The sequence below is a fragment of the Parus major genome, chromosome 21 (assembly GCF_001522545.3).
Source record: "Parus major isolate Abel chromosome 21, Parus_major1.1, whole genome shotgun sequence".
NCBI lineage: Eukaryota > Metazoa > Chordata > Aves > Passeriformes > Paridae > Parus > Parus major.
The window spans coordinates 7,222,320-7,247,545 of NC_031789.1; the positions used below are offsets into that span (position 1 = coordinate 7,222,320).

General features: G+C 43.3%; 1 protein-coding gene across 8 annotated transcripts in view; it reads left to right on the forward strand.

Annotated features, from left to right (window-relative positions):
* KIF1B (kinesin family member 1B) overlaps positions 1-24,725 on the forward strand; it is a 75,288-nt gene extending 50,563 nt beyond the window's left edge. For all 8 annotated transcript variants that reach the window (XM_015648277.3, XM_015648280.3, XM_015648279.3 and 5 more), the window contains 22 exons: positions 334-452; positions 2,061-2,146; positions 2,284-2,413; positions 2,748-2,907; positions 3,493-3,583; positions 4,126-4,244; positions 4,733-4,788; positions 7,430-7,538; positions 8,100-8,166; positions 8,879-8,963; positions 9,223-9,328; positions 13,235-13,349; positions 13,890-14,023; positions 14,543-14,604; positions 15,291-15,436; positions 15,696-15,935; positions 16,341-16,412; positions 17,022-17,143; positions 17,903-18,052; positions 18,504-18,696; positions 19,279-19,397; positions 20,143-24,725. In XM_015648277.3, coding sequence (XP_015503763.1) covers positions 334-452; positions 2,061-2,146; positions 2,284-2,413; positions 2,748-2,907; positions 3,493-3,583; positions 4,126-4,244; positions 4,733-4,788; positions 7,430-7,538; positions 8,100-8,166; positions 8,879-8,963; positions 9,223-9,328; positions 13,235-13,349; positions 13,890-14,023; positions 14,543-14,604; positions 15,291-15,436; positions 15,696-15,935; positions 16,341-16,412; positions 17,022-17,143; positions 17,903-18,052; positions 18,504-18,696; positions 19,279-19,397; positions 20,143-20,185 — 2,524 coding nt within the window. In that variant the 3' untranslated portion in view covers positions 20,186-24,725. The remainder of the gene's footprint in view (positions 1-333; positions 453-2,060; positions 2,147-2,283; positions 2,414-2,747; positions 2,908-3,492; positions 3,584-4,125; positions 4,245-4,732; positions 4,789-7,429; positions 7,539-8,099; positions 8,167-8,878; positions 8,964-9,222; positions 9,329-13,234; positions 13,350-13,889; positions 14,024-14,542; positions 14,605-15,290; positions 15,437-15,695; positions 15,936-16,340; positions 16,413-17,021; positions 17,144-17,902; positions 18,053-18,503; positions 18,697-19,278; positions 19,398-20,142) is intronic.
* The last annotated feature ends 501 nt before the right edge of the window (positions 24,726-25,226 follow it).

Genomic DNA, 25,226 nt, shown 5'->3' on the forward strand with positions numbered 1-25,226 from the left:
TGTGTGTGTGTGGGATCCAGGAGCTCCTGTGTGTGCAGGATGGATCCAGGAGTTCCTGTGTGTGTGAGCAGGGTGGATCCAGGAGCTCCTGTGTGTGTGGGCAGGGTGGATCCAGGAGCTCCTGTGTGTGTGTGTGTGGGATCCAGGAGCTCCTGTGTGTGTGCAGGATGAATCCAGGAGCTCCTGTGTGTGGGCAGGGTGGATCCAGGAGCTCCTGCAGGTCTAGGAGATGCAGTGTCTGAGACCTGAGTGTCCCAGGAGCCGAGCAAAGCTGCAGTGGGGTTTGGCACACGGTTCCTAATGCTGGCTGTATTTCTCTCCTCCTGTCTCCAGAGCATTTGTGTACCTGAGCAACCTGCTGTACCCAGTGCCCCTGATCCACAGGGTGGCCGTGGTCAGCGAGAAGGGCGACGTGCGCGGCTTCCTGCGCGTGGCTGTGCAGGCCATAGCAGGTGAGACACTGCTGCACCCTCAGACACCTGGCTGACAAACCAAGCCGTTCTCCTGATACTCAAACTTGAATAACGTTCATCTTGCAGAGAAAACGTGATCTCTGTTGCTATTGAAATTATTTCATTCATTGTTTCATCATATGGGTTGAGCATGGGTAAGTCTTGAAATAATGCTACTGATCAAAAGATTTTAAAATTAGGATGATGTTGACTGCTGCAGTCTGTACCTGGCAGCTAATAAAACCCTGCTTTTCAGGACAGTGGGAGATTTAACTCCTGTCAGTAAGTCTGAAAACTGAAACTAAAGCAAAGCTTTTTCTTTCTGGCACCCAGTATAATCAGTGGAGAAGGGTTCTTGGTTTGATGGTTTTGGTGGCCTGCACTGAAGTTAAATGTACCAAGTTTTAGCTGTGCTCAAACTATCCCTTTAAATAATGCTCAGAGATGTGCTCCTCCAGGGTCTGGGGAGAGCATGTGAAGGAGTTCCTGAACTGATGTTTTTCAGCATGGCATAAACAGAAATCAGCAGCAGTTTCCCCCTCACTCAAAATGTGAAGACTTAGAAGCTGCTTTAACACAGTGTTTAATGACCAGGACAGTGTTTAATGACCAGGAATTCTTTTCAGAAGAGAAGAGTGGATACAGGGAGTGGTAACAGCCTCACCCAGTGTGTGTGCCAGAGTTAACTGCAGGTCACTGCTCACTCGAGGTGGGCTGCTTGGCAGGGCCATGCCTTATCCATGCTGCTGGGAGCACAGATCCTCCCCATAATTTGCTGTTTCCAGCAGTGGCCATCTGCCAGCAGTTCTTGCTGGTTTAGGTAGCTTCACTCTCTGTGGGACCATATAATGAAACTCAGACTCTGAAGATGTACAGCAGTCACTGGCAGGGATTAAAAGAAGTGAATTAAATTCTGGTTTAATGTGTACAAGTCTAGTTTGGTTTGGTCTCCTTAGACTGAATATTTCCAAAGAAATATTTATCTGTCAAAATGAACTGAATACACCATGGCTAATAGAAACTGAACTGGGGACATCTCTTGAAAAGGGGCCATGACATATTTGATCCCTAAGCAAAGCTTTGGAGCACATTTTGAATCTTGGGATTTCTCCTGTGAGTGTACATTTACTATGAAAAAATCCTGCCATTTAACCCAGCCCTGTTGTTGCTCTCTGTGAAGAGGAGGAGGTGAAATGAGCACATTGTATGGACAGATCCAGCTTTCAGACATCCAGTGTGGCCTGGTGGAGCTTTGCTACTGTTACTGCTGAGTTCATGGCTACAGAATTTGAGATGTTAGTTTGCCTCAATATAATAATCAGAAGTAAATAAATAATGAAAATTAGTACTAAAGTTGGTTTGCATTCAAAATTCTCTAAAGTTAAATATTTTCAGGATGAAACTTCAGAGCTTGTCTGGTTTTCCCACATCTGAGTTCCTGGTTTCTGGCATGATCTTTTCCAGCACTTAACCCAGCTTGTAACTGAATGACTCTTCTGCTTTCCATTTTGGTTTCCATTATAATGAAAATTTCCCTTTGGGTAACTGTGGGGTCTCCCTTCTCCTCCCCATCATTTATCTTCTTTTTTCCCTGTTTTTTTTTTTTAGCTGATGAAGAAGCCCCAGATTATGGCTCTGGTATTCGACAGTCTGGGACAGCTAAAATTTCATTTGACAATGAGTATTTTGATAAGGTAAGAATTCTTAAAATTGACTTAGGTATCTTTGAGTTGTAGTAGTTTCTGCCTCTAAATTGAGAACACATGTTTTAGGGAAAGAAGGGAATGGCAAACCCAGAAGATGCAGGAGTCTGTTGCATTTCATTTTTCAGAGTGATTTTTCTTCAGTTGCGATGACTCGGTCTGGACTGTCACTGGAGGAGTTAAGAATTGTGGAAGGGCAAGGACAGAATTCAGAGGTTACCACTCCTCCAGAGGAGATCAACAGAATGAATGAGCTGGGTAAGCAAGAAATCTGTGGTAGTTTTGGAGAACTGGGAAATTTGTGACACTTTCAGTCAATCATAGAAAGGAGTTCTGAGTGTCCTTCAAGAATGCCATGGTTAGGGAGAGGTGTTACCATGGGTGAACATGAGAGATCCTGGACTTAACTCATTTGAAGAACTGTGCTGAAAAACTTCCCAGGTATTTGGATCTTCTGGTTATTAGCAAATGATTTGGGTTTAAAAGGAAAAAAGAAGTGTGATGGGACTAAACTGTCTCCTGAAGAACTATTTTAAGAAAAGAAAGGAGAAAAAAAAATAATTTCATGTGGGATGTTTTTTTTCTCCCTAAGACTTGAAGTCAGCCACTCTGGATGGAAAGATGACTATGGAAGGATTCACTGAGGAGATTGGTGATCACCTGAAGCTGGGCAGTGTGTTCACCTTCCGTGTGACAGTGCTCCAGGCCAGTGGCATCCTACCTGAATATGCAGATATTTTCTGCCAGTTCAAGTAAGAATTTGTCCTTACTTGCATTAGGCAATTAATGATTTGATAGAGAGAGCAGTGATACTCTGAGAACTTTTTAGATGGGTGGAGGTGTTGTACAGCAGAGAAAAGCACCTTGTTACTTACTGGAGTTCCTGGTCCCCCCTTCCTCTTAAGCAGGTGTTAAGGAATAGTTTTGCAGAAAGGAATTAATAATAAAGTGGATTCATAAGTTACTAGTTTATAGATAGCTTAGGGTTTTAAGCTTTTCATGTGAAAAATTTAATACTAGATTGTACATACCCCCATTTGAATGAAAGCTGCATGACCCTGGAGGAAATCAGTACTTCTCAAGAGAAAGTGGTCTTAGGCTTGGGTTCTTAAGATAATAAAAAGGAATAATAATGACATAAAGCAAGTACAGGAATTGTGGTCTGACAAGACTCTGGCATTCCCACCTTTAGGTCATCACTCAACTGCTCCTAAAGTTCCAGCAGAATATGTTTCTTTTAAGGTTTCAGGGTTTCCTTTCAGGGCTGGATTCAGAGCACAGCAGTTTTCATTAAACCATTCTGTGGTGGCTGATTTTTGGTTGATTTTTTTTTTAAGCTTTTTACATCGACATGATGAAGCTTTCTCAACAGAACCTCTCAAAAACAATGGCCGAGGGACTCCCCTTGGGTTTTACCATGTTCAGAATGTAAGTAAAGCTTTCCATGAGCAGTAACTTCCTCTGTCAGCACTGGCAGCTGTGTGTGTCCTTCAAGGCAAGCAGAATTATTAAGAATAGGCAGTATTAGGAGTGATCAGGTAAATGATGTAATCCCCATCACAAGACAAAACACAGAATGATTCTTTGTGGCAAATTTAACTCTTCTTTCACCTCTACTTCCTGCCATTGAATTCTTTGTTTCCTTTCCAGGATGAAAAAAAAGTCTAGAATTCAGGAAATAAAATATATGTGTGACTAGCAGTGCTCATGATGTCAGATGAACTGGATATATCTATTTTTATGAACTGTGTAATGCTTTGGTTACATGCAGCCTCCTCTTTTCCTACTTGACATGCCTGATACCGAGGCTTTAATTTTCTCCTTTATTGGAGAGTAGAATTAATGCCTAAACCAAAGGGGAATGCAGTTGCTTTTATTGTGAGTGACAATAAGTGATGTGAAAAATGCAGACTCCTAAGAGAGATTTCCTTTTTTGAATGTCTCATTTTCTTTCCTCACTTGTGAAATAGATTGCTGTGGAAGTGACAGAATCATTTGTGGAATACATCAAAACAAAGCCTATTGTCTTTGAGGTCTTTGGACATTATCAGCAGCATCCTCTCCACCTGCAAGGACAGGATCTCAACAGGTATTGCTCACTAGCCTGGCATAAAGGCACTTGGGGATCATGCTCAGGTTATGCAGTTCTTCACATTCTCAAGCAGAATTCCTGATGGAGGTAAAAGTGCTGGCAGAGGCCTGTTTACCCAGTGAGTGACTGATGGAATTGTTCTGCCCTCTCAAACATGGGAAGCTGTTCTGCCAGTCCATCCTACAAACACCCTGGTGCTTGGAGCATACTGGGAACTTCAGCAGTGTTCTGTGAGCTCTGGGAAAACCTCAACAGTGCTCCTAGGATTGGTTAAGTTAGAATGAAAAAAGAGCATAGGTTAGTCTGAGAAGTGTGCTCAGCCCCCTTGTTTTCCTGACAGGGGATATTTACCTGTCTTCATAGAATCATGAGGGTATTTTTAGAGACAGTAATAGGTGTGTGATACAAAGGTGCATGTGTGTGCATTTGTGTGTATTTCTCATGTTTATCTGCCTCTGTACTGATAATTCTTAATTTCTCTGTAGCCCTCCACAGCCTTCTCGAAGATTCTTTCCTCCCCCTATGCCACTGTCCAAGCCAGGTGAGAACAGCTCTCTAATTCTCTCCATCACAGGTCTGCTACTGCAAATGGAGGTTGTAGTGTGTTCCTCAGGTATCCAGGGCACCAAGAAATGTCAATGGAGTGAGTGGTACAAGGGCCACTGAATGTCTTTGCTGGCTCTCTGCCCTCTCTGTGTTTTATTTGTATCTCTTCTCAACCTCCTCTGCAGGAAGTGCTGCTTGGTTCATTAGGGGATAGAATTCCATTCCTGAGGTGTTGACCATATTCCATGAGATCTGGCTGTGGCTCTTCCCATGCTTACTGAGCACTTAATAACTGGAAATTTGCTTATTCATTAATTGCTTCATCTTTTTGCTCTCTCACATTCTTGTTTAGTGAGTCAGTCTTGTTGAAATGATCCTTGGTTTTCTTTGCTTAATTGGAATTATGCATGCTGAACTCTTTTGTGATTTTTTTTTTTCCATTTCACCTTTAATTTCCTCCTTCTTCCTCTTTCTCTCACCTGCATATTTCTACCATCCTTTCTTTGTGTGTGTTCCATTCCCTCTGCAGACCATGAAAGGAAAATTGAGTTGATTAGGTACCTTATGTCTGGCTATGTAAACGTGCATGTGCTGAACACGCTCTCTGAGCATGCCAACGTGCTGGCCTCCTCTGCTGTGGCTGCTTTCCAGGATGGAGCTGACCAGCTGCCACCTTTTCTCTTTCTGCCTGTTCCCAGTTGTCAGAGCGAGCGGGCTCCTAAACGAGATGGTTAGTAGCCAAACTTGGTCTGTGATAGATGTAGAAGTAGTTTCAAAATGTGCTTTGAAATTCCTTTTTCCTTCATCATGATGTAGTAGTATTAGGAGTAGAAGCTGCATGGTTGTGCTCATGGAAGGATGAGGCTGTGCTTAAATTTAGGGCTCTTTTAGAGAGAACCATAGAGACAGTCTGTTGACTCCAGTGTGCTGGGAGTCACAGATTTTTGTGTGTCACTGCATCTGTTCCCTGAAACTTCCAGGACCTCTGATTTTTTCTGTGTTCTGCATAGAGTTTTGTGATTCTGGGATGAGAGATGCATATGAAAACACAGGCAGGTATAGAGGAAACATTCTATTCCATTCTGTTCTATATAGGTTTCCTTTTCACTCACCTTCCTTTTCTGCCACTAACAGTGCTGTTCCTCACTTCCATTTGTATTCTGGTTTATTTAACTCAAAAGAAAGTCATGCTGATTAATAATTGTACCCAAGCAAGTCTGTGAGAACATCTAGAACCAATCTTCCATGTTTAGTTAAACGTGTCTTTCTGTTGTTTTTCTCTTCTGATGCTTTAGAATCACTCTGCTTAGCAGTAAACTTGAGTGATTTGTGTGTTTGATGTTCCTCTGGCTGGGGTGAGTTCATGTGCAGCTGCATCAGATGATTCCATGTGAGAGAGTTACTACCTTGAGTAACGTGTGGGGAGGTAAATGATGAGCCTCAAGCTCGCTGCCTCACAGGGTAGAGCTGTGCTGTCAATAACAAATTCCTGTAAAATCTGTCCCTCTGAGGCAGCTGCTCATTTAGAAAAGAACCAGATCTCAAAAGAGACCTTAGGCACACCTGTAAGGACCTGTTAGGTCCTTCCAGTGCATGGGAAATTAAGTCATGGTAGAAGCTGAAGGATACAGAGGTGAAAAGGTGGGAGAACCTAAGGAACACCTGGGCAAGGGAGGATTGAGTCTTGAGAGGTATTGAAGGGAGAATAATTATTTGGCTTAATAAAAGCAGTGAGGTTAACATGTGAAAGGAGAAAAAATGGAAAATCAGAGTTAAAAAAATCCCAGTCAGAGTGTACAGGAGTGAAGCTTTTAAAATATTCCAATTTACATTAATTATATTTTAAATTAATTTACATTAAAATATTCTCATTACATTAAAAATGTAATGAGTGAACAGATAAGAGAAGGCATGTAATGGTAACTAAAAGGTATGATGTGTGAGGGAATATTAGGTTATTTCTAGAATTTAAGCTGTCTCATTTTATTTTTTTTTAAGATGGTTTATCCCTACATTTGTATGAAAGGAATTAGAGGGGATCTGGCTGGTTATACTCACTAATGCTAAGAGATAAGGAGCCCAGAAAAATACTTTGGCAGGATTAGGGCTCTGGCATAAGTCTTGTTCTGCCTTTTTACATATACAAATCTAAACCAAGTGGTGCAGGAGTCTGGCAGTTTGTAACATGAAGAAGTGAAGACTGAAGTTTAAAGTTGTGTTCTTTTCCTCTTGTGTGGGGAAGGTGAAATGTACTTTATGGGTGAGTAATGCTGCAGATGAACAGACCTCAGCAATTGTAAATCACAAACTGTTAAGCCATAAAGCATAAAGGAAACTTCTCTGTGGATCTAGGAGGGACTGTGTATTTTTCCTGGCTCTTTGGATGCACTTTTGTTCCCTTATGTAACTTCAAAAATTTTATCTGTTCTTGTAACCTAGATTTAAAAAACAACTAAGAGAAATAATGATTTCTGTAAGCAACATCACTTTCATGGTAAAAGCTGTGTTCTGCCTGTCTACATAGAATATGTAGGACCTCTGAAATGGCACGTTCCTGTGAGCCCTGAGTAAGCTTTACATGTTCAGTCTTTGTGAACCACTCTGTTTTTCCTCTTTCTTTCTTTTCTTTCTTTAAGTGCCAGCTACAAAGCTGAATACTATGAGCAAGCCGAGCTTGGGCCAGAGCGTGAGCAAATACGACCTCCTTGTGTGGTTTGAGATCAGTGAACTGGAGCCAACAGGGGAGTAAGTCCTGTATTAATATTGTGTGTTTTAAGAATGGTGGTTTATGAGATTTCTGGGGTCTTTTCCCTTTGTTCTGTTCAGACCAGGTTGATGTTTAGCAGTCACCATGGTGGGGGCCTGGCTGGTTTGTAGTTGTCCCCATTGGAAAGGACCAAAGGGATAGGATGACTTTCTTTGACACTTGGAGGGCTCTTTCCATGGTGAAATTCCAGGCACAGGTGCTGGAATTTCCCTTGTGTAGGCCATGAGTTGGGATTTTTTGGGACACCAGAGACTTTAAGCTGCAGTCACACAGCAGACTCTGTTTAGTGTTCATCTCTGCTACAAAGGTTTTCCCTGACAGATCTTTAGGGGTTCTATTGAGAAGTGAGTTCCAGTTTTCCATTAGTACTGGAAGTTCAGTGGATGGTGCTTCCACATTTCACTGGTCCTGTAATGCCAGAGGGAGCCTGTTTGTAGAGCAGGTAGAAGGACACACTCTAATGTCTTCAGCTGCAGCAGGGAGAGGGAGCTGCTGTGCTGGTACATCTTTCCTGCCTGCTGATTCCCTGTCTCACACAGGTACATCCCTGCTATTGTGGATCACACCGGGGGCCTGCCCTGCCAGGGCACCTTTCTGCTGCACCAGGTACTGATGAGAGCTGTGGAGCACCGAGTGTCATCTCTGCAGGGAGGGAGGGGATGCTGCTGACTGGGGTTCACATCTCCTTTCCCACACAGCTGTGCAGTGTCAGTCAGGATCTCCAGTCTGTGCTTGGTCTGTTGGCTTTGGGCTGCTTGGTCCCCAGGGTATTGCTCTTCCTGTTGCTCACCAGTGGCCATTGCACTCGTGGAAGATGAAAGCCTTTTAAAAAGCAGGAACCTTCAGGACCACATTTGTGCCTTTCAGTGCCTCCAGCAGCTCTAAGGACACAGAAGGATCATGTGGACTAAACTTCCATTTGCTCTCTCTCACTGCTTGTGGTTATGATACATAATTTATTAAGTGACTGTATCTCAGTGCATCTTCAATGCCTCTTATAATCCTTAATAATATTTTGTCTCTAGCTAGATTATAAAGATAATCCTAGTTAAAGAGGGTTTATGGGTTTAAAGTTACATTTTTGCTACTCTCTCTTTGTGGAGTGAGGAGGGGGAAGCATTTCATTTCTTTAACATATGAGAATATAACATCCCCTTGAAGTAAATTTCAGGGCCCTGAAACAAGGAGGTGCTTGTTCTGTCACACACTGGTTTAAATTATATTATTTACTTAACTTTTGCAGTTTAGATGCAAAGTAGATGTTGTGTGTGTATGAGCACTTCAGCAAAAATTGAGTTTTGTTTGTGACCTCCACCAGGGTATCCAGAGGAGAATCACAGTCACCATTATCCATGAGAAGGGCAGTGAGCTGCACTGGAAAGATGTGCGAGAGCTGGTGGTTGGTGAGTAAATGGTTTTGCATCTTGCTCTGTAAGGAAGAAAAACTATTACTGGTAATTTCTCTTTGTATCAGATTCTGCCATTTTTATGAGCACTGCCTGTAAGAGGAGGATTTTGAAAAACATCCAGAGGAAAAATGGAAGTTTTGAAACTTCCACTTACAGCTGCTTGTTAATCATGTAGTCCAAAATTATATTTGGGAAAACAAGTTCCTTTAGTGTTGCAGTTTGAATTTTAATTGATTCCTCCTCCCCTTTTCAGGGCGTATAAGAAATAAAGCAGAGGTAGATGAAGCTGCTGTGGATGCCATTCTGTCTTTGAATATTATCTCTGCAAAATACCTGAAGTCCTCTCACAGCTCCAACAGGTAAGTGAATGAAGACTATTTCAGCAGGAATCTGAAATTTCTTTGACCTCTGATGTATTGGCAGGATGTTTGGAAAGCTGGGAATGTGGCTAATTGTTAAATGTAGAGTTCCATGGGCACAGAACACACAGGTGGAGAATGAACATCACTGTAAATTCTTGCTGATGCTGGAATCTGGTGATCCATGTGAAGGGTTTGCTGATGATGCATCAGAATTACTTTCCACTTGTATGGACCATAAAGGGCAGATGGAAAGGAGCAGTTTGAGAGGGCTGCAGGATTTAACCCAGAACTTTTAAACTGACATCAAGGTTTGGTGCTAGAATACAGCACTGAAGTACAAGGACAATTTTAGGAGGTACATTTATGGATGTGTACATATTATTCCTGGAGTGAACATGTGACAAGTTAAGCCAGAGCCACACTTTGTAAATTTGTAATTTGGGGATTTATACAGATGTATGACAAGTTGAGTCCAGTTCCATGTCCCTGCAGTGTGGCACCAGGCTGAGGGCTTTGTGGCTCTGTGTGTCCCTCATTGCTCCACATTGTTCTGCTTCAGTGTCTGCAACCAAGAGCAGTGAGGCAGAGGGGGCATGGGGTACAGCCTCTCCCTGCTCTGACAGCAGAGTCACTTGGCTGCTCCCTGGCTCTGTTCAGCTGGTGCAGAGCAGGAATATCCCTGGCATGGGGCTCTGAGTGGCTGTTTCCAGAGGGAGGAAGGTTTGCATCCATCTCTTCTGTACCTGCTCTGAATGCTGGAGGTGGGATCCTTCCAAGCACTGGAATTCTTCCTTCTCTGTTGGAGGCCTGGACTCTGAAACACCTGCAGCATTCAAGTGGATTTGGGATGCTGCTCCTGCCTGCAGGACACCTCTGCCACCTCGTGTCTGTAAAGGCAGGCAGGGACAGGGAGGTTGGCAGTTGTTACCTCCACTGAGAAGTTTTGAGTGTGTTGGAATGAATGGATCAGTATAACTGAAAACAGGGAGACTGTTGCTGGTTTCCTGTGTGATACTGTTGGATTCGCAGTTGGAAAGCCCTGTGCTCTCTGTTCTGTTTCAATAAACTCCTCCATATCTCTGGAGTTTTCTATAAGTTGGGCAGCCTGGGTGAAGGATGAGTGTGATGAAGCTGTGCCAAGGTTTAAGCTGTGGGATGAGTGCATGGCAGTGTGGTGGAATGGGATTGAGGTTCTGGTAAGAGATCTGTCTTATGTTTGCTCATTGTCTGCAGACTTGTTTGCTGCTTTCTGTGGGGTTTTTTTCCACTTTGTTTTGCTTTTTAAGTCCACTTGTTCTGTTCCTCTCAGCCCTTGCTTTTCTGTTCTACTTGTGGCTGCACTAACTGAAGCTCTTTCTGTGTTTTTACAGGCTCTTTCTTGATAAGGATATGCCTAGGTATTTTCTGTTTGCTTCCTTTGTACATAAAGATTCTTAAAAATAGAATGCTTTATGTCCCATTTGTATTGCTGCCACTTCCCTCAACTTTTACTGAATTCTGTTAGCACACCTCTTAGCTTGTCCAGAAGTAGTCTTCCTTGTCCTCCTCCTGCTCCTCTTCCTCTGTGTCAGAGGGTGATTCAGGGACAGTTCACTGGGGCACTTGAGAGGGTGAACTTCCCTTCACACGTGAGGATAGGAGAATTTCCTTCATGCAGTCTTTCTGATTCACTTGATGTGCCATCAGATATAGACTCTTTTTGTAGCCCTTGCTATTTTCTTCCCTTGTTCTGTATCAAAGAACTAAATTTGGAGTTTCTCACGGTCTCTGCTGCTTTGAAGGACCAAGCCAAGGACTGAATTATGAGGTTACTTGAATTGCTCTGATCAAATAGCAGTGGCTGCCATGTGACTGCTATTCAGCCTCTGTTCTAGGCTGGATTTGCATCTGAAATTTAACCATGTGGTTGCCACTCCTTACTTTACCATCTGGCAGAGGAGCCAGACACGCAGTAACTGCCCAGGCTGGATTCCTGTTCCACCTTCCTGTGGGATCACAGCCGGGCACGGCGGCAGCACAGTCTGGGGCACTGCCTGCTGCTTTCTGTGCTCTGCCTCTGGACAGGGCAAGACAGAGTCTGCAGTGCTCCCAGTTCACCACCTTTCACTAATGCCAGCATCCACTTCAGAATCAGCTTAACCTGTCTCTCCTGTATTCCATGCTTTGTGTGTTCTGTGTGTGCCGTTGGCTGTGCTGAGAGGAGTTCTCTCGCTTCTGGTTTTTGTCTCCCTCTGTAACTGCTGTAGCAGGTTCTGCTTTGGACAGGCAAAGCTGTGTATATTTAATTTCCTGGCTAGGAAAGATCCACTAAGATAACTGCCTCAGAGCTGTGCTTGACTTCATCCTGGTGTTTGTCCAAACATCATTTTACTCAAGAGTGTGGTACTTCTGCATGAGGAGCATTTGTATCTGTGCTCTCTCTCCATGAGAAGTCTTGTTTGGCAATTGGTGCAGAGCTGATGCTGGGGCTGTGTACAGTGGTTTATCCATCTGTGATCAGACAGGTTTTACTGCTTCCTCTTCCACCCTGAGAGTAGATCTGGAATTTGCTAGAAGTTTAAAAAATTGCTTGTTGTCATAACTAAGTCATGATGCAAGTTTAAAATGTAAGGATTCAACACGGATGTGTAAAGGCTGAGAAAACAACTGTGCTCTTTGCCTAATCTAACTGAAGTGAGAATTATTACTTTACAGTGCTTCACAGTGTTTTTAAAGCTACCAATTATTTGGCCTTTAGGTTACATTTCTCTGTATTTTTAATAGTAACAACATATTTAGAAGTAGTTTCTTAAATGTGGTTCTTGAAACGCAAGCCGTATCTAGCAGTGTTGTCACTTGTGCTTGCTGGTGCCTTTATGGATTAGCTTGGAACTGTGTCATTGGTGTCAGAGGAAGGGATAGCTCTTGGGAGCTGTACTTGAGATTGAAATCTTTGTTTCTGACACGGCTGCTCTTAGGCTGTTTCGTGTTTCTTTTTGTTCTGCTTTGTGTTTTCGTGTTTCTTCTACCCCCACCCTGTTGTTTGTCCTTTGTCTTTGGTTTCATCTTCTATTTTACCAAGTTGGGAATTAGTACAGAAACTCTTTAGAGAGATAACTTCTTTTAAAAAAATAATATACATGAAGCACTTTCATGCTTTTAGTACCACATCATTTGGACTCAAAATGGCAAGAGAATTTGGGAGGGAAATTATATAGAGGTGCTGAAGAATGAATATCTTCTGTTTCTGTTATCAGTGTGGCAAGGTGTGCTGAGTTCCTGAACAGGGGCATAGGTCTTCTTTCCAAAGGGACCTTCCTGAAATCAGTTGGTGCCTGTGAGAAAGGAGAAAGCTCACTTCCCCAAGCCCCTGCTAGAGGAGAGAGTGTAATAACACCTTTAGATGTGGTGATTTAGCTGTGCTCTGTGTCATGCTGCCTCTCACTTTCACTTGAACCTTCTGGATTGCTGGGCTTGACCTGTGGGAGCTTTCAGCTCCTCTCTTTCCTTGTCCCAGACTGAAGAAATGTCCTACAGAAGTCCTAAAATACAATTAGAATGAGTGTGGCTTATAAAAAAGAATCTTCCCATGCGCTTTTAAGATGTAGCTGGGCTGAATTACACCTGAAGCAGTAGAAATTAATTTTCTCTGTTTAGAAACAATTGTTTGGTGCTGACTTCCCTGTAGTGCTATGACAGCTTTTGTTTTCTGCATTCCCTCTTTTCTCTTTTAGCTGAATCTTCTCTATAAGAGGCGGTGGTCTTTGTGTCACCCTATTTGAGGTAGAAGTAAATGATCTTGGAAATAAAGAGAAGGTTTTTGCTTCAAGTATTTGTTACCCACTTCACTGGAGGATGATGTCAGGGCAGAGATGGGCTGCAGCAGAACTCCTACTATTGACCTTCTACTGTACTTTTTTGCAGGACTTTCTACCGGTTCGAGGCAGTCTGGGACAGTTCCTTGCACAACTCCCTCCTCCTCAACCGAGTGACACCGTATGGCGAGAAGATCTACATGACCCTCTCTGCCTACCTGGAGGTGAGACACCAGTGCCTTCCTGCTGGCTGTGACCTGTCTGGGACAGGACACAGACTGTACTGAGAGAAATGGATTCAAAAGAGATTTGAGTCCTGAAGCCAGTATTTATTCATTTTCTGAGAACAGGGTAGAAAAAATATACTCACAGTTGTGAGTCACATCACATCTTGATATCAAGGTATGATTGTCTTACAACACAAGAGATACTGGTGGTCTTACCTTTCTGTGCCTTGTTTTATCTGTCTTTGGATCTGAAAATCCACTGGAATCAGTGAACGTTCTTCTTTAAGTACTGGTGTTACAAACAGTGGCTTAGCTCTTGGCTCTGTGTGCAGGACACTGTTGTTTTGTGTGGCAAAATCAATTCACTCAGGAGATGCGTCAAGAAATTTGGCAGTTCTCTTTCCCAGAGACACATATGAAAACCCTTCACCCAAGAGCCAAACAAGAACAAATTTCAAAAGCCATCTCACTGAGGGCAGCAGAGTAACTTGGCACAGTTGGCTGCACCCATTCATTCATTGCTGGTGTTCCCCTCAGCTTGACCACTGCATCCAGCCTGCTGTGATCACAAAGGATGTTTGTATGGTGTTTTACTCCCGAGATGCCAAGATCTCCCCACCGCGCTCCCTGCGCAACCTCTTTGGCAGCGGCTACTCCAAATCCCCGGACTCGTAAGTGCACTTAAATTCTGGTATTGATGCTTTTTGTCAATATTTGTGTTTTCTCTTAGAGCATGTAGTTTAGTTTTCTTAATTTTCTTTTTTTCCTTGAAACTCAACCTGCTGATAGGTTCTCCAGTCTGGTTTTGAATGTTCTTTCTTGCATTTATTTCAGTGAAACTCTGATGGCTTCTCTCTTTACTGACCTCTTTTCCAGACTGACAAGAGTTGGGAAGAGGGATCCATTTTTCAAGCTTGCACATAGATGACCTGGATCCTGATCTGGAATTTACTGCAGCATGTGCTCTCCAAGTCCAGTGCAGGGTGGGGGGAAACGTGGGGGAAATGCCATTTTTGGGGATCTTGCAGCCTGTTCTGGCTGTTCTGTGCAAGAGTAGGGTTGAGATCTAGTTCTAACTAACAGCTGTACTTAAAATTCTGCTTTGGGAACCACTGAGCTAAAGCTGGAGCACTTTATCTCTGAAGATAGTAAATAGTGTATTTTTGTTTCTTCTGCTTTCCTGTGAACAGCAATCGAGTAACTGGGATCTATGAACTGAGTTTATGCAAAATGGCAGACACAGGAAGTCCAGGTAAGCAGTGACTGGGTGTTCCAGTGATAAATATGAAATACTGCAGGGAATGCTCAGGCAGAATGGAGTAAATATTTGTGTCCTGGTCAGAAGCAGTTCCTAGCAGTGTTGTTACTGTATTTTATAGCTATTTTGCTGTAAAATACTTACTCAGGTTTTTACTTTAGACTCAGGTCTGTGTTGGCCTGGTCAAGAAGGGTTCACTGGAAACTTGATGTTTTCTGACATGGGTAACTCAGGACACTGAGCACATACACCTGAGTCTTAGGAGCATAATTCATGGCTCATAACTAACAGCTGAGACTGGGTTTTGCAGCAGTAGAGATTTTTCTTGTCTTTTGAAGATGTTGCTGATTTCTGGTGCCAACTTCACCACTTGAAAGGAACGTAGTTCATGGTGTATCTGTGTACTTTTCTTCTAAGATGTAGAAAATTAAGTCCTTGTGTTGAATTAGACTGAAGAGGAGTTTGCATTGTATCTTATAGATACAATAAGAAATAGAAAATATCTGAAAGAAGTAAAAAAGCTGGCCTAAATCAAATTAATTTGGTTGTGTATTTGCAGGTAATGAAATCCTTGTGTGGTGTATTTCCAGCCAAACAGCAGAAGTGCTGGTTCTTTGCAGATTGTTTCTTAGCAACACCCCTGTGGCAATGGTTTTAACATGTTGTTTTTTACTGCTCAGGAATGCAGAGGAGGAGGAGGAAAGTTCTGGATACTTCTGTGGCATATGTGAGGGGAGAAGAGAACTTGGCAGGTTGGAGGCCCAGGGGTGACAGCCTCATTCTAGAGCATCAGTGGGAACTGGAGAAACTGGAGCTGCTGCATGAGGTGAGTAAAGAGATCAATGTCAAGATTTAAATAAATTCTCCTGTCAGAGAAGATGCAAAGTATGTGACTGGCTGCTGAGTAGTCTTCAGCTCAGAATCTCAGTGTATTCAACAAAGGCAAATTCAATTTCCAGTGCCACTGTAAACTCCCTTCCCTGGGGAAAGTTACTGGGATGAATAGCAAAGGATTCCTGAGAATTCAGGGTCTGTAAAATCGGCGCCTTCCTGGAGCAGATGATCCTGATTTCTTTCCTTACTAGGTGGAAAAAACCCGACACTTTCTTCTGCTTCGTGAGAAGCTCGGTGACAGCATCCCCAAGTCCCTGAGTGACTCCTTGTCTCCCAGTCTGAGCAGTGGAACCCTCAGCACCTCCACCAGCATTTCCTCTCAGATTTCAACCACGACCTTCGAGAGCGCGGTGACGCCCAGCGAGAGCAGTGGCTACGACTCCGCGGACATCGAGAGCCTGGTGGACCGGGAGAAGGAGCTGGCCACCAAGGTAGGGCACAGGGCAACCATGCTGCTGGCAGCTGGGGAGCCACAGGGGATTGTAGGTCAATCACAAGCCTCTCAGATAGCTTGGTGAACATCCAGTAGTGTGAGAGTTTGATTTTAACATCTCGGTTAGTGAAATAAGCCGCTCTCACCAGCCAGTGTGGCTGGGGAGTTTGGGCTGTATCTCATTCCCCTGTCTTAGTGGTTCTGTAAAGACTTGCTGATTTTATCAAGTGAAGTGATTATTCCCCTCTGCTCTGACTTTTCATAGCAGTTTAGAATTTATTTTTTCATGACCTGCCAAGTGTGTCTTGGCAAATCACCTCTTCTGTTCAGATTTCTCTGAAAATCTAAATATAAAATCCTTCTGTGTGTCTCATTTGTTTCCCCTCACCCCACCCCCCTTTAGTGTCTGCAGCTTCTTACTCACACCTTCAATCGGGAATTCAACCAGGTGTACAACAGCATCAGCGATTGTAAGGTAAATATTTCATGTAATATTTCATTGTAATACACTGTATTTGTAGTACAACAGCAGCATGTCTGTGGGTCATGGAATCTGCTGATACTCTGAAGAGATAAACCATTTTATATTAATTTATTATTTTGTATTTTCAGTCTATTGAAAGCATTTGGCTACTCAGCATCAGGTTCCAAAGGCTGTTGCAGGAATTGGAAATGCAGTGGACTTGGACTGTAGTTCAGCTCCCAGTCCAGCAGACTCTTACTGCCTTTCCCTACTTTCCCTATGTAAAAGGATAAATGATGCTTAAAAATCCAACCTGTAGGCAGAGGCAATGCCAGCTTTCAAACTGGATGATGTTGTGTCCACTGAGGAAGTCAGAGTGTGAATAATCAGAAGTGTAGGACATTGATAATAACAAGCTGTGTCTGCATAAGTGCTGCTGTATTTCTGCCCCAGATGGGTTTGTGGTGGTTTGTGTGAAAATTTGCTGCTGAGGAGGGCAATGGCAGGTGAAAAAGCATTTCTGTTATCTGAGCCTTCCCTGCTGGAAGCCTTCTGCAGGCAGGAGTGAGCCTGAGCTGCAGCCCAGCTGCTGTGATGCTTTCCCTGTGTTTGTGCTCGCAGCTCTCGGACATTTCTCCCATGGGGCGGGACCCGTCCGTGTCCAGTTTCAGCAGTGCAACCCTCACCCCTTCATCCACCTGCCCTTCCCTGGTGGATTCCAGGTGCAGTTCAGTTGATCAGAAGTAAGTGTAATGTATTAAAAGGAAAACATCACTTTTCAGTGCTTCACAGATCTCTTTGCTGTTTTCTGATTTTTCTCCCTCTTTTCTTCCTTTTCCCTACTTTCAGATATTTCTCTCTACAGCCCCCTTGCCTTACTTCTCCAGTCACTCTTCTCAATTCCTTTTCACCACTTTGTTCTTTTGAAATATTTTTTTTTCCCCCTTTGTGTTGGGGGAGCAGTCAGATGCTTGTCATTCCAGTGACCAATGCATCTACAGTGTGTGGAGTCCACAAGTTTTTTCAGAGGCCTGTTGAAAAGGTCTTCTAATAACAGCCCAGAATAAACCAGCTTGGCCATTAATCTCTGTTTATGTTTCTCAGCTGTATCTATCCAAGATACTTTTGATGAAATTTGGAATAACTATGTAGTGAAAGACATAATTTGTACCTTCTCAGTTCAACATCTCTGAGGGAGGAGTGCTGAGGAAATAGAGCATTTTACATCAAACGTTAGTAGGATGTGTTGTGACTGTGCTTAGCAGGAGAAACAAGGTAGAAGTAGTAGGGAAACAACTCACTAGTGGTTATTATAAGTTATATTCCACAGATATCAAGGGAGAATGCTATTTAATATTGTACAAAAGGATCCCAATGTTACACCATAAATCTGGGCTGGAGGGTGGAACTTCAAGCTGGCCTGTAGATGTAAACTTAAATTCCATTGTCACATTCAGTTGCTTTGTTGTGATTTACATTTTTTCTCTCTACTTTTTTTGAAGGACACCAGAAGCAAATTCTCGTGCCTCCAGTCCCTGTCATGAGGTGGAACAGTTCCAGATAATTCCTGCAGTAGAAACTTCCTACCTTGCCAGAGCTGGAAAGAATGAGTTCCTCAACCTCGTTCCTGATATTGAGGAAATCAGACCAGGGTAAGTTTTCCATTGGTGTGTGATTGTGGCTTCCCAAGAACTGTCCCAAGGCCTTGCTGAGATTTGTAGGCTCTGTGCCCCACTCAAAGAAGGAAACTTGCCTGGGATAGCAGAGCTGCAGAGTCCTCTGTGATGGACTGGGGAAGGTTATGTTGATCTTTACAGCGTTTGTTCCCTGCATCTGCTTAATGAACAGGACTTCCAGTGAGCCAAATATGAGGTTTGTTATCATCAAACCATGGCTGAAGTTCACTGAAGCAGAGATCTCTGGAGACCTTCTTTCTGTCAGACTTAGTTGTTGAAAACACAATTCAGCTTGTTTTAGAACCTTTTCAGAATACTGTTACAGACAAAACAAGGGACCGAGTGTCTTACTGCACAGTGTTTTGCAGTTAATAGGGATACCTGGGAGAAAATCTATTTCTGTTTTGATGTGGGTTTGTTTTTCCAGCTCCGTGGTGTCAAAGAAAGGATACCTGCACTTCAAAGAGCCACTCTCCAGCTCCTGGGCCAAGCATTTTGTGGTGGTTCGCCGTCCCTATGTTTTTATTTACAACAGTGACAAAGATCCTGTAGAAAGAGGAATCATAAACTTATCCACAGCTCAGGTGGAATACAGTGAGGATCAACAGGCAATGGTAAAGGTCAGTCTGAGAGCTGCTGTTCATTTATCCATAAAGCAAGAGCAGTACAAGCTCAGTGTGTCTGTACCATCAGCTGTGTCATCTCAGGTCCAAGGAAAATGGATCTGACTTGTGGAGACGTTGAGGATCTTGCCCACAAAGTTCCCAGTTTTTTCAGGGCATCTTAATGGTTTTGGACACAGTTGTACCTGAGGGTGACCTGACTGCTGTCACACATCAGATGAGCTTTTAGGAGCACGTGTTGGTACCATCACCCTGCATGTTGGGTTTTTGCAGCTTTCTTATATTCTTCTTATGTTTTTTTTGGGCTTGTGTGTTTTTGTTTGTTTTAAAACCAAAACTCCACAAAACAAGACATACAAACATCCTGCAGGGAATCAGATGAACTCTGCTGGTCCATCTCAGCAGCTCTTAAAGCCCACACTCAGCAGTTAAAGGCCATATTTTGTAGAAGATAATGACTAATAATACCCTGGAAATCACCAGTGAAGCATAAATGAAAGCAGATTCTTTCAGAGAGGAAATGTGCATCAGCCTGTGTGCTTGTAGACTTTTTATTTGAAATTGTCCTTCATGTTGCAGACCCCCAACACGTTTGGAGTGTGCACGAAGCACCGTGGAGTCCTGCTGCAGGCCATCAATGACAAGGACATGAATGACTGGTTATACGCCTTCAATCCTCTCCTCGCTGGCACAATTCGGTAAGAGGCAGCTCTGGGCACTCAGGGCTGCACAGGGAGGTGCTCAAACCAGGAGGCTGATGGTTGGTCACGGATCTTAGTCTTGTTCTGAGGAATTTGACAAGATATGGGAACTGGAGGAGGGAGGAGAGTGGGCACAAAGCCCCCCAGAACAACCAGAAAACAAACTAGCCCTGTATTTCAGGAACTGCAGGGGCTGTTGTTTTGGCTTGGGGTGTTCTGAACAGCCATGGCCAGTTTGAACACGTGTGGGATGCTGCATTTGGAGAGCACAAGATGATTTCCCTGTATGGCCATTTTACAACTTTGTAACATTTCTTACTTCCTCTGTGCTGGACTTCCTTTGATGATGAGCTAAAGCAGAAATTACGTTCCCTTTTTATAACTTCTCTGGCAGCCTTTCCAGATCTTACTCCACTGCAGTAGCTCTTCCTTTCAGAAAAAAAACCCCAAAATACCCCAAAAACCAAAAAATGAAGCTGTTACCCTGCAGCATCAAATACTTTCTGAACAGTGCAGCCCTTAAATGATCCCTTCTCCCATTAAAGAAGCAGAGCACAGAAGTGAGAATTCCTTCTCATTACAGTTGGATACATTTTATTTTCTTAACATATGGAGAAAACTAGGAGTGTACCAAAGGATTTAAAAAAAAAAAAGAAAAAAAATAGGTGGATAGGCTTTGGGGAGGGAGGAAAAATAAACTTTCAGAATTTATCAACTACTTTCTCACTTTTTTTTTGTGCAGGTCCAAACTGGCTCGAAGACGCACGGGCCAGATGAAGTACTGAGTCCATGTAATGTTCTCATCTGTTCCCCCCACTCACCTTCCCATAGATAGTGTTACCTCTCATTTTCTCTTTGTGATTCTTGACGGTTTCTCTTGTATGTAATCCTGTGGCTTCACATCCCCCACCTTCCCCACTCCTTCAGCACATTTTCTAGGTATTCTAACCCTACCTTGTTTCTTTTCACCTGTACCAGAATTGTACTAGTAGCATGTGGCCAAACAAAAAGAGAAAGGAAAAAAAAAAAATCAAAAAAATTGAGTGATTATGCACGACTCTAAAAAGAAAAAAAAAAAAAATTTTTTTTTTCTATAACAATTGTTTTCTCATTTGAATTGACCTTTAGGTGTCTGTCCCACTGTCCACTGTCTGTCTAGACTGCTACAGGGTTTTCATTCAATTGGTGACTTGGCAGTGGTCATTGGTTCCCTCAGGGCAAAGTTCCAATGCCAGGGAAAGATCAATTGTTTAATGGAGACATTACCCAGCCAAGAGCTGCAGTAGCTCCTCAGGCTTTCTGGATCCAGCCTCGAAGTTAAACTCTGTTGAAGGCTGATATTGGACCAGTCTATCTGGACAGACTGGATTTTGGACTTTGTGCAAGTTTCTGAGTTTCCAGGGTCCAGCAGACTAAGGCATGAGCTAGAAACAGTTAGGGAACAAACCAGGAGGGGCTGGCTAGAACAATCTGCCTTTAAACTCTTGCTGTGGGGTTTGCAGGTGAACAGTGCTTGGGTTTAACTCTCCCAGAAGAATTTCCATCAACACTCACTCCTCAGCCTCGGAACTGAGCTGAGTAGACCGTGCTGATATGAGGGAAAATAGACCATATATGAAAAATGAGATAAAATCCCAGAAGCTTCAGATGCTCAAGCTGTGTATTTGACAGCTGGAGAGTGTTAAATGGAAATGAAAGTGCAGTTGGTCCCTGGATCACCATGGAGGGTAGATCCCCACTTCCTGCTTTTATTCCTGACTCCCCAGTTCTGCAGGAACCAGCAGAGGTGAGAACTCACCTCTCTGGGAAAGGTTTGGGGCTCCCATGGCTGTGTCAGGTCTGTCCCAGCTCTGCAGGGCCTGTTTGTGCATCCCTTCCCTGCACTGCTCCCGTGTCACCCCACCTGTCCATGGGAGCATCCAAGGTCTGTGGAACACTTCTAGGCCCAGCACCTGCAGTGTTCTCCAGGGAGCTGAAGGACACTTTCAATTCCCTTTGAAATAACTGCTGAGTGTCTCCTAATTTCCCTGCTGCAATTTCCATCAGCTAAACCCCATTGTACTCAGAGTTAATCCTTCCTGGGGAATAGAGCAAGTGGGTTCTGGTCCTGGTCAGTGGAATGTCATAATTGGCTTCTTGGACATCAGCTGGGTGCTGTCAGTTCTTGACCTACAGTGTAAGTTCTTCTGGTGGCCAGAGCTTTGGTCCTTGCCTCAAGAAAGAAGAGCAGAATGAATTTCCTTTCTGGGAATGAACTCCCCTCTCTCAGTCAGGTGTTGGGGATGTGTGTGTGTCCTTTCCCGCTGTGTTATCCCTTCTGGCTGTACCTGGGGCATTGGTAGGGCTGGCTCTGATCCTGGGCAGTGTAAAGGGATTTCATCTGGAGGCTGCAGCCTCTCAGGGGAGAGGGAACAGGGTTTGTCCCCCTCTTGCAGGAGGCACACCAGGCACAGTCCAGCTCAGGAAGCTCATTTGGGTTCAGGTCACTTCAGGCCGTGCTCGGGAGTGCGTGGGACTGGAATCTGTTGAGAAAGATCTTTCTTTGCTCTGTGGGGTTTCATTGTTCAGGAAAGTGCAGTGCATAATGAGACCTCCTAACAGCCTGGAGAGCAAAGGAGCAGGGGGCTGGGGTCTGACACTTGCTAGGACATATCTTTACATTTCTCGAGGTAGTTCTCAAGCTAAATCATATGCTCATGCTGTCTCTGTGGTCCTCAGATTTATTTCAGAACTGGAAACCAGAGTGAGGGAGCATCCTGGGGACCCAGGAACACAATAGGGATGGGATTTTTTGGTTTTTTGTTTTTTCCTTCTGTTTTTGTCTTGTTTAACTGTGTGTGACTCTTAATACAGTGATGATATTCCTTTGTTATGCAATGATGATAAAGCACTTCCAGTGTGTGGATAAAACTGCTTGTCCTGCAGGAGGGCTCCTCACACTGCAGCTAAGCTGCTCTCAAGAATTAGGTTAATTCTAAGCATTAAGTTATCATTGCCATCACCACTGTTGATAATGACAGTGGAACCTGTTGGAGGAGGCAGGGTGGTTGAGGTGGTGGTAGGTTGTGACACACTGACAGCATTTTAACTTTTATCTGTTTCTTTTTTTAACTAGAAGAAAACTAGTTTCCTAAGTCTTTGCTTTGGATAAGCCAGAGAATGAACCAAACCAAGTGGATATAGGCATTGCACAAAATCATGATTAAGGGATCATCTTTAAAAGCAGGAAGAGACAGGTGCTTATTTTATACAGAGCTTGAAGTGTTACAGTTGCATAAATGTCACTCCTCTGTCTTAAAACTCCAAGCAGTTTCTGGTGAGGTCTGAGTGGATAACCGATCATCAGAAGAGCAAAAGTCTGGTTTTAAGCATCAGCATCTCTTAAAGCATCTCTTAAATCTCTTACAGTTGCATAATCTGTGACAAACCAGGTCCTTGTTGTGTGGAGTTCAAATGGGCATTACTGTTTTCAGGTCTGACATAAAGGCAGACAAAGTTCTGCAATTACTGAAGCCTGCTTTGAGACATTTGGTTTCCCTACTTAAAACTGGGCTGAAGCCAATCCAAGTTTTCTTTAAAGGTATAAAAAAACAAACAAACCAAAAAACCTGAATTTCCATTCACTTCTAAGCTTAGCCTAACGTGTTAGAAATTTATTTTTGGAAACAGGATGAGGAAGGAAAAATGAGCTAAGCTGCCTTCTCCTGACACTAGGAAGGCCATTCTTGGTTACCTGCTGTGTGTGTGTGGAGTCCCAGAGTCAGACAGCTCTGGGGACTCAGCCTCTGTAGATGAGGCACTGTGGGCCTGCCAGCCTGTGAGGACACACACCAGCAGGGAGCTGGGGGGCATTCCCTGGCAAGAACCAGTGTCAGACTCTGCTGCATTTGGGGTTTATCTTCCTCGCCAAAAGGAAGGAGAAAACTCCTCTTTTTGTCTATTGAAAATTATGTTGGATCTTCCTGGGTATTTTAAAATTAAGCAAAACCTTTCCTGTGTTTTAGAAATGCACTTTAAGTATCTTTTTAAAGACGACTCCTGTATTCTGGGAATACAGAAGAGAAGGGAGTACTGTTTCCAGAGTATGATTTCCAGGCTGCCGAGAAAAGGTTTTTTTGGTCAATGTCTAATAGTCCTTATTACTGATTAGAATGGTATTTCAAAGCAAAGACTTTACTTTTTGCTGCTTGTTATCTAATTTACAGGGATTTAATTTTATGTAATGTATTGTATATTTATACATCTGTAATTAATTGCACATTAGATAGGAAAGAGGATTAGGTTTGGTGTAACACCCACCGGTACTAAGGCGCCCGTGCACGTGTGTCTGCCTGTACTCCTGCACACCTGAGCTGCTGGGAGCTGATGCTGTGCTGGGTGTTGTGCTGCAGATGCAGCTGTTGACCTGCTGGAGCAGGAAGGGTTTGCTGCTGTCCCTGCAGCGGCTCTGACGTGCGTGTTGCATCTCTCCGTTGTAGTTACTAACCCAGTCTGTGGTCTGGCTGTAGTATCTGTAGCAGGATGTATTAACCTTGTGCTTCCTTGTTTAAAAACATCAGCTGTTCAAGAACAGGACCGACTTTTGTTCAGAAGGCCATTTATGTGTTCTGTGTATCTGAAATCAAAACTAGTCCAACACTAACCAGATGATTGTGTCCAATGTTATTGGGAACAGGATTTAAATTGCTGGGATCAGCTGTGTATTCAGAAAACTGGTGTGGAGCTCCTAAGTCTTCAATTCTTAATGTTGCCAAGTGAATGGGCTGCCCCTGAGCAGTGCTGAATTTACCTCTTGTTCACCTGGAAACAAGGGACTGGAAGCAGAGGGAGTCTTGAATGATCAGCACTTCCCAGGATCAGGTCTGAATTTTCCCCTTTGCTTGTTCATACTTCATGTGCAGTTGGTTCTGGCTCCTGAATTTGGACATTAGACATGCTGTTCACTGAAATACATCCCTTGGAATTGCGGTCCCCATGTCCCTGTTAATCTGTCTGTACACAAGGTAAATGCTGAATAAGTGGCCTTCTTGAACAAATCTCTTTGCAAACTGATTTCATCCCAGCGAAGGAGTGTATCAGCAACACTGTACATTAATTTCAGGTTTTCATTTTCTTATTTTATTTTGTAAATATATCCGATATTTGGAGCTTGAGTATACAAAATGTAAATATAGTTCATGTATTTGTACTAATTCTGATCCATTTGCTGTATAGCCTTAGGTGTGCAATGCAGATATCTAACTGTGTATGGTAACCTTGCACCACTGAATTGTTAGTGAACGAGGTGAAACAATAAAGGTACAACCAGTGCATTAGCAGATAGAATGTGTGCTCCTGTTTATTTAAGTACTTATATCATATGTCAATTACTTGTTTTTAAAACATGTGCTGAACCAGCCAATATTTTCATGAAAAGAAATCTGGACTGTTCTCCAGAAAGAAGGGGAAGGGAGGCCCTGCTCATCCTCATCCTATCCCCTCTGCTATGCTACACAGCATTTCCAAATACTTTCTGGATGCTTTTGAGTGGTTATTTTGCTTTAAAAACAAATTAGGCTTGTCACAGTGCTGCCAGTACTGAACTCACTTATCTGGGGGTGACAGTTGGAAATGAGAGGAAATGGGTGAAATAAAACCATCAGAACACAACACCAAAGTGGGAACTCTGTGAACAAACATGTGTCATCCCCATGAATCATTCCTGACTTGGTCTGAAGGTGCAAAGTTTTTAAAAGCCACGGACCAGGGATTCCCAAAGCATTTAGGTCCAACCAAAACAGGTCAAAAACCTCTTAGAACTTTAAACCATCTGCATGGCCTCCTCTT